Source organism: Amblyraja radiata, chromosome 1, assembly GCF_010909765.2.
Source record: "Amblyraja radiata isolate CabotCenter1 chromosome 1, sAmbRad1.1.pri, whole genome shotgun sequence".
Classification (NCBI taxonomy): Eukaryota; Metazoa; Chordata; class Chondrichthyes; order Rajiformes; family Rajidae; genus Amblyraja; species Amblyraja radiata.
The window spans coordinates 14,574,810-14,584,100 of NC_045956.1; the positions used below are offsets into that span (position 1 = coordinate 14,574,810).

At 38.3% G+C, this 9,291-nt stretch overlaps 1 protein-coding gene across 3 annotated transcripts in view; it reads left to right on the top strand.

Moving 5' to 3' along the window:
* Positions 1-5,122, top strand: part of smad1 (SMAD family member 1) — a 72,740-nt gene extending 67,618 nt beyond the window's left edge. For all 3 annotated transcript variants that reach the window (XM_033017945.1, XM_033017960.1, XM_033017953.1), the window contains one exon: positions 1,622-5,122. In XM_033017945.1, the coding sequence (XP_032873836.1) occupies positions 1,622-1,765 (144 nt within the window). In that variant the 3' untranslated portion in view covers positions 1,766-5,122. The remainder of the gene's footprint in view (positions 1-1,621) is intronic.
* Positions 5,123-9,291: the final 4,169 nt, after the last annotated feature.

Consider the following 9,291-nt stretch of genomic DNA (forward strand, 5'->3'; position numbering starts at 1 on the left):
GACACAATCTTATTGTCAATCCAAATGCATATACATCTTATCCTTCAGAATCTTCGATAGTAACTTGACTACTGCTAGAGTTCCCAGGCTTTTCCTTGCAGCCTTCTTAAATAGAGCACAGCCACCCTCCAGTCTTCTGGCAACTCCTCTGATTGTGGATGATCACATTGAATGACGATGCTGGCTCAAAGGGCTGAATGGCCTACTCCTGCACCTGTTGTCTATGGTCTCTCTGTCTTACGATGATTCATGTGTCAGTAAGGTCAGAATTTCTTCTCTAGCATCCCACAGTGTCCTCCAATATATCTGATCAGGCCCAATAAATGTATCTACCTTCATACGCCTTAAGACGTCCAATACCTCCTCGGCCGTAATACGTACTGTCCACAATACTTCTCCATTAACTGCCCTAAGTTCCCCAGTCTTTGTCTTCAGTGTAAAAATAGAAGAGAAATACTCATTAAGGACCTTGCCCATCTCCTATAACTCCATGCATAGATGACAGCTTGGGTTTCTGAGCTGTTCCCTATTCAGTCTCCCTTAATATTTGTATAAAATCTCTTGGGATTTTTCCTTAATATTATCTGCCAGACATGTCTTCTGCCCCTTTTTTGCCCTTATTTCCCTCAGTGTGCTCCTCGGAACATACATACCCTGAACTCTGGCATCACACTTAAACAGACGCCATTTTCCGGTCAATCCTTTCCCTGCAAAAACTTACTCCAAATGACTGGCAATTCCTGCCTTAACACCATCAAAGTTGGCCTCGCTCAAATTCAGAATTTTAACTTGTGGGCCTGCCCTATCTTTATCCATGGCTATTTTAAAGTTAATAGAACAGTGGTTGTCGGTCCCAAAAGTTTGCCCGTTGACATTTGTCACTTGTACATATTTTGAGTATAAACTTCAATTGTTTTATAATCTTTCCCTTGGTTAATAAAGGAAAGCATCTTGCATGCCCTGTGAATCATCATTTTGATATGAATAAGAACAGATTTGTGGGAATGTACTAAGTGCTGTGCAAAATGAATTTGGCTTGCAAAAATGACTCTTGTAAGAAGAGAACCTCTAATGGACTCTAAGTTCTAAATGGTTGTGTCAGGCCAAAAGACATGCAGGATTTGTAGTAATCATGCACAAAGACACTTCTGAAATTGGGTGCTGCAGCAATAAGGGCTACTGCCTCATCATTTTAAACCTTTGAAACCATTGAAACTCCCAGGCTGACTTCAAAGCTGACTTTGGGAGCTATGTGGAGTTTGCACATTCTCCATGTCATCATATGCCATTGGGTGCTCTGGTTTCCTCATGTATGACAAGACATGCAGGTTAGTAGGTTAATTGCCAACTTGAAATTGTTCCTAGTGTTGGTTGGTGGCAGGAGAATTGGGAGAGAAGGGAGTTGATGGGGAAGCAAGATAGTTTCTTGGAGGCTTAGTGTTGATGTGTGCTTGATAGTCATTTTTGTTGCAGTGGGCCCATTGGCCTCTTCCTGTGATATATTGTGTTGCATTAGTGCAAATTGATAATGAAGTTTACTGTAGTGTTGCTCTCGGAGAAAATGTATTTTCTGTGTATTTTAATATTTTTAATATAATAATTTTTATTGTTTCATTTTTAGGGTTGGGGAGCTGAATATCATCGACAGGATGTAACAAGCACCCCTTGCTGGATAGAGATTCATTTGCATGGCCCTCTGCAATGGCTCGATAAAGTTCTCACCCAGATGGGTTCCCCACATAATCCTATCTCCTCAGTGTCGTAACGGTGCTTGCTGTGCTGCTTCATAGTGCTCATCAATTCTTGAGTGTTGATTTTCTGGAGTTTGCAATCACTTGAAGGACTTTTAAAATGGGTACATTCTGGACTGTACTAAATGGGAATCTGGAAGTTACTTGACCTTTTGTGACCAATTGTTGGACAAAGATGATCAGTTTTTTTAGTTTACTGCTGTTCTCGTGAAAGTGTTCAGTTTACACTGTAGTATTCCACTTCTGCCTAATCTGATGAATTTATATAGGAGATGATTTTAGAATGCTAAAATGATGAAAGGTGACCAAGCATAGATGATTCACTTGAATGTTAACTGTTTTAGATGCTAGTTTGTGGCAAAAAATAAATGCAGTCTTTTTCCATTGTAGCACAATTTCTGCATGGTATGCTGAAGTTGAAGGTATATTGTATGGATGACTTGCAAAACCTCGATACATTAGGTCACTTTACATCTGAAGTACAATGTGGAAGTGGACCAAATGAGTCTTGTGTGCAACTCTGTCTTAACAAGTGCTGACATCAATTTTTAAAAATAATTAAATCAGATAGTGTCAAGTTATAGCTTAATTCTCAGTACATTTACAAAGTGTGTATGGATGTACAGGTATGGCAAGATTTAAAGTAGTTACATTTGTCCTCTCTTCAATTGAATTGGGACTTTCAATTTGACAATAGAAAGACGTGGGTAAATGGGCCATGTGATCTGTGCTGTGGGTAAATTCAGTATTTTTAACCATTTAATGTGTACTTTAAGTACTAGTACGTAACTTTACTAGTAATTCATTTACTAGTAACTAAGCATTAGTTCAGAGGTTGTTAATTAAACATTTTTAAAAACATCACTTCGGTAAACAAAAATTGTTGTGTATGCATTATTCTGGCTTTGTCACCTTTTATGTGCTAATTTCTCTTTAAAGAGCAGCATTGAGATATTTCTATAAATCCTCTGATTAGTGGGTACCAACAGGTTAGATATTTATACAATGATTAAAATAGTCTTGTACATTTTTCTCCAGTTTTATTGATTAAAGTTGGCTGGATATTTGCAATACATTGTTAGTTTTCCAAGTAGTAGGTCAGCTTGTTTTATAAATAATGCTCAATTATTTTCAGTTCTTATATGCACTTTTACACAAAACCTTTGCTGTTGTGCTGTGGAATTGGGAAGCAACATTTATTTTGAGGATTGCAAGTCCTTCATTAGAAACCATGTAAATTGTTTTGTCATGATTTTTAAAGTATATGTTTCCTTTGACATTTTGTAACAAGTTTAAAAGAATTGCACCGCAACAAAATATATGGTAAAATAACTCAAATTCTATCTTTGAAGACATTAAGGACACTTTTATCCAACTAACTCAGATTTGCAATTTTTTGTTTATTTGTTTAAATGTTTTATCTATCTTTGGATTAATATTTACTTGTGTGTGCTAGGTGGGCTGAGGGGTATGCAGGGGAAAGTTGTGTTTTTCCGAGACAAAGTTATAGATTGTCACCCTGTTCCCAGACCTGTGCAAAATAATCTAATTAAACATAGGAGAAATGAGGTCATAGTTTGTGATTTTTAAACAAAAGCTTATTTTGTACTGAATCCTCATTGGTGTATGCAAATGTGGTTCATAAATAGGAACATTCGAATATGTTGAAATTTCAATGCTCTAAACATCTACAATAAACCATGTAACTTTGCACTGCAAATGTTGTCATGGCTGAAATTGGTTTATGCCATAATATTGAGTGAATTATTTCTGATAACACAAACATGTTGCAAAAGAATGAAAATATTTTGAAAGATTGATAAACTTTGCAATTACGACTTGTAATTCAGTATGACTAATAGTGGAATTGGCTTCTGTGTGGTAGGATTTGCCACCCTTGACAGTTCAAGCAGAACTATCATCCAGCTTTTTGGACAACGTGGTGACAATGTCCAATTGTTAGGAGGAATTCTCTGGTTGTATTTACAGATTCATATTACCCATTTCGTTGTGTGCACTGAAGTCAGTCAACTGCAGGATCTAGTCATTTTTGGGTATATTTCATAGAATGTTATTCGGCAGGTTGTATAACTGTCCTAATTTCTTTGGGAATGTTTAGTGTTGAGGCATTGGCTCTTGTGCGTCAGAAACTTATCATAGCACAATGGTCTCCATTATTTGGTTATTGGATATTCAGATAGGTTGCTATGCATTTTGTGATGGGGTTTCTGAGTCTTAATGTTGTGTAGATATTTTGGGGGGATTCCTTGCAACCTGATCAGTAAAAAGAGTATTCTTCTCTAAAATAACTGCTTTCACATAGTCTAAGCAGGGAATATCTATTTGATACATGTGACTCTCACTATTAATGAGATTGTTCTGCAAGCTCAGATTTTCTTTTGTCAAAATTGATATTTGATTTTCAATCATTCAAGGGAAACCAGGTAGAGTTTATGATGTGAGCCTTTTCTTTCCCTAACTTTTATAGGGGGTACTCTGTGTGAACCAGGTGCGGCTGCTTTATGGTTACTCAAATCACCTATGTAGACCCTTGTGACCATCACATATTGGCTGTTTGTTTGGACTTGTGGGATACTGGCTTTTGCTAAGGCCTTGTGTTACAACAAGGAAACATGCAGTGTCTTTTGGCGAAAGGTTAATAAATGTCAGTATGAATGACAGTGTATAAACTAATGGCACCAGCAAACGTCCACATAAAATAGTTTAATGACCTGCCCATGGTGCTTAACAATAAGTTGTGTGCTCTACATTGCTGTCTCACCCAGCTGAAAGCCAAGGCTCAGTGACTGAGCCGTAATGCTGAATTATTCAGCTGTTGGCCAAAGTATGTTCATGCTGTCATCTGTGTATAATTTATCATTAGGAATCCTAATGACAAAATATAATTTTCTGATTATTTTGCTCAGGTGATGTAGTCTTTCCATTGAAAACAACATAAAAATGGGTTGGAAACTAATTGAGAACTTTACACCATAGACTGTTAAGATACTCAATGTTCTATTGGTAAAAGGGCAAGTCTTGCATTATTTTGTAGTATTCTATCTTCACATCAGCTGTTTCATATATAAATGGTAACTAGTTAAGCTGATTTGATACGCCAGTTCTCTCATCCATGAAAATATTACACTTTTCCTACTATCATAATGTAAGGTAACTGATTCGATCGTGTTCATCATTTTTGTAAGCATGTTGTATGATTACCTTTCTGCTTGTTGTTTCTGTTGTCTCCATCCACAATGGAGCAGTGTGTAAATTGAAGACCCCAGAATTTTAAAGAGAGGAAGACAGCAAAGAAGTGTTTTACAGAGATAACATGTTCAAAATAAACATACTTTTCACTCAACAGAAAACTTGGATGATTCTTGAGTTCTGTTGTGCTTTGCATTATATTGCATTAAATATTTCAATAAAATTCCATGAATTACCCGACCATTTCTACAATGTAACATTTGGCTTCATGAAGTAACTAATCTTATAGTCACATAAATTTATCTCTCGTGCTGTTTAACGGACAGCAATGAAAGTTTAAGCTCCTATTCATGTGTTTATATTTGTCTTTGACTTAAACACATTCATTTCATGTCTTTGTATGTTTTTACATTCTAAAGATAGAAAGTGCTGGGCCCAAATGTTCCAGTATAGGTAAGTGAGGAACATAATGCAACTGACAATGTTACACACTCCACCTGTACAGAATTGTAGAGAATCATACTGCACAAAAATAGGCCCTTTCGCCGAACTTACCCATGCCGACCAAGTTGCCCCGTTTATACTAGTCCCACCTGCCAATGTTTTGCCTATATCCTTCTATCTTTCCTGTGCATGTACTTGTCCGATTGTCCTTTAAATATTTTAATGGCATCCTTCTTGACAAGATTATTATATTATAAGATATTATAGGAAAAGTACATAAGATTTTCAACACAAGATTGTATATTGTATATTTACAATCTACATCCTTAGACATTTTTGTAAAGCACATCACAGAACATAGCTCAACGATGAGAATTGGATAGGTTAAACAGCATCTGTTGGGGGAGGGGGAGGCAATTGGCATTTTGGGTTGTAAACCTACAACAAAACCAAAACATTAAAAAAAATAATAATAATCTGTTGGCGAAGTGGAGAGGAGTAGGAAGAACAAAAAGGAATTTATGAGATGAGGTGGCAACCAGAGACTGAGTGAGATCTGATGCTGAAATTCTGTTTAAAGACAACATGGAAGGAACACAAAATGTGAGAAGATGAATGGAAATGAGAAGAGAGGAAAAATGCTGATGTCTTCTATTTTATTTTAACTGTGGTTTCCCCACCATCACAGTTGACAGCTTTCATCCAAATGTGGAATATCTTGCTAGTTATTACTTTCGTCCCCTTGCTTCCCAACCGGAACAAAAATGAGTTTTCAGGTCCCTGCCTTCCATCACATTAAATTCCACATTCAGCAAATTATCCTCTCTTTCTTACAAATTCCCCTTCACTCTTTCAACATTCTAAAGGACTGTTCCTACTACAGATTTTGGGTTCATATTTCTAACTTCAACAACTTGTAGCACCTTCCCCTGCACCTGCAACACATGTCCTTGTACCTCTGTCCACTAATCAGGCATACAAACACTGCTTCAAACAGCAGTAGTTGTATTATTGGCATTTGATGCTCACGATGTGGTTTCCCATTTTGGAGAAGCCTTGTGCAGCTTTCTCAGATACTTTTCTTGAGACCTGGAGGTTGACCCTGAGCTTCCAATTACCTGTTGTGTTTCTATCTCACAATTTTCCACCACACTTTGAATTTTGTCTTTTGTCCCATCCGCTTCCAGCAAAGCCCAATGCAAGTTAGTGAAGAACATCGTGTCTGCTGACTGAGCAAGTTATAATTCTCAGGGATCTATTTAATTCAACAAATATGGGCAACCAGCCTTTCTGGTTTGTATTGGAACTGGCCAATTCTCAAAAACTTAAAGTTGTAATGTTCACTCTTTTACTTCTCTGTCCACTGTTTTGGCCAGACTTGGTTCCAGTATCTTCAGGTGTTTGGATTTTGAGGATGTGCAGTTTCTTTGATATGGAAACGGCCCAATTTGCCCACATCAGCCAACATGTCACAGCTACACTAGTCCCACATTCCTGTGTTTGGTCCATAACCCACCGAACCAGTCATATCCATGTACCTGTCTAACCGTTTCCTTAATGTTGGGATAGTCTCTGCCTCCACTGCCTCTTCTGGCAGCTTGTTCCGTACACCCACCGCACTTTGTGTGAAAAGATTACCCCTCAGATTCCGATTAAATCTTTTCCCCTTCACCTTAAACTATGTCTTCTGGTCCTCGATTCACCTACTCTGGGCAAGGGACTATGCATCCACCCGATCTATTCCCCTCATGAATTTATACATTTCTATAAGATCACTCCTCATCCGTCTGTTCTTCAAAAAATAAAGTCCAAGCCTACTCTATCTTTATAGCCCAGATAACATCTCTGTCCTGGCAACATCCTTGTAAATCTTCTCTGTACCCTTTCAGGCTCGACAACATCTTTAATACAACATGGTGCTCAGAACTGAACACAATACTCTAAATGCGGCCTCACCAACATCTTATACAACTGCAACAACTTCCAACTTCTATACTAAATACCCTGACTGATGAAGGCCAATATGCCAAAAGCCTGGGAATCCACCTTCAAGGAAATATGCACCTGCACTCCTAGATCCCTCTGCTTTACAACACTTCCCAGATCCCTACCATTCAGTGTGTAGGTCCTGCCCATGTTAGACTTCCCAAAATGCAACGCCTCATATTTCTCTCTTACATTTCATGAACCATTCCTCAGCCCACCTGGCCAATCGGTCAAGATCCTGCTGCTATTATTCATAACCATCTTCACTATTTGAAAAACCACCCACCTTTTGTATCATCTTCAAACTTGCTAATCTTGCCATGTATGTTCTCATTCCAATCATTGATATAGATGACAAACAGTAACGGCCCCAGTAACGCTGGATGGTGAATAACTGGGAAATAAAAATTGGTTTCTAAACTTTGTGATTACAATGTTCAATAATTTGAATCTATTGCTTACGAACTAAAATGGCAAGTCTAGACAATTTTTTCCTCCCCAACTCCCAACAACCCAATTTTGTGTGGAAATATATGTATGGTGAACTGTGGGTTAACACAAGCTACTGGATACTTTTGACATTTTAAAGCATAATGTAGGCTAAAACACTAGATAGGGAAGCAAGTGATAGAATAGTCACGTATGTGACTGTTTAATGTGCCCTAATCTGGCAGACATTTTACCCATAGTGTGTTGTGACTTTCCAATGAAGGGTATCATCCTTTTCATGGAGCAGGGGATAGTTTCCTCGACAACTCTTAATATTGCTTTCTCCTGTACATTGAACTAGAATCAAATTGAATGTTGTAGGAAGGAACTGCAGATGCTGGTTTACACCGAAGGTAGACACAACATGTTGGAGTAACTCAGCAGGACAGGCAGCATCTCTGGAGAGAAGGAATGGATGATGCTTCGGGTTGAGACCCTCGTTCAGACTGAGTAGGGAGAGGGAGTCTAGAGATATGGAAGGGTAAGGTGTGAAAAAGGCAGATCAAAGCAGATGCTAAAGAAATGTAGAATGGTTCATTGTTTGCTGAGGGGAAGATGACAATGAGGCATACAATCAGTAATATTTAATCAGGAGGATAGTTAATCTAATCGGAAAACTAGGAAGGGGGAGGGACGGAGAGGGGGAAAGCAAGGGTTACTTGAAGTTAGAGAAATCTAAATAAATACTGCTGGGTTGTAAGCTGCCCAAGCGAAATATGAGGTGGTGTTCCTCCAATTTGAAATGGACCTCACTGACAGTGGAGGAGCCCCAGGATAGTACGGTCAGTATTAGAATGGGAGGGGGAGTTGAAAGTGTTTAGCAACCGGGAGATCACGTAGGCCTGGTCGAGTGGAGCAAGGGTGTGGGATTATTATTGATATTATGGAACCTGAAACTGCTTGTGTGAGAACTAATTCCTAGACATTATTAAACCGATTGTACAGTATAATATAAAATGTGTCCATGTTCATTTATATAATGTTTAAATATGTAATTGTAATATTTGTACAGTTAGCCATGTGGCATCCATGTAGAAAAGAGGTGCAGGATGCATATTGATGCTGGTTGCATGAGAATTGCTCAAAGCAATTGCTGTATATATACATCTTTAAATTGCTGAACTTAAAATACTCATCCTTGCGGTATATCGAATATTCTTTTGGACTTCTACAGGTGTAGTGTACAGAGCATATTGACGGGATGTAACGCTGCCTGGTTCGGCAACTTGGGATCAAGGAGTGTACAAAGAGTGGTCGACATTACCCAGTTAGTCCATCACAGGTAATGAACTCCCTACCATCAAATGAATCTGTGCTTAAAATTAAAATAACAAAGATCCACACCACCCTGGCCATTCAGTAGGTCAGGCAGCATCTATGGAGAATATGGGCAGGTGACGTTTCGGGTCGG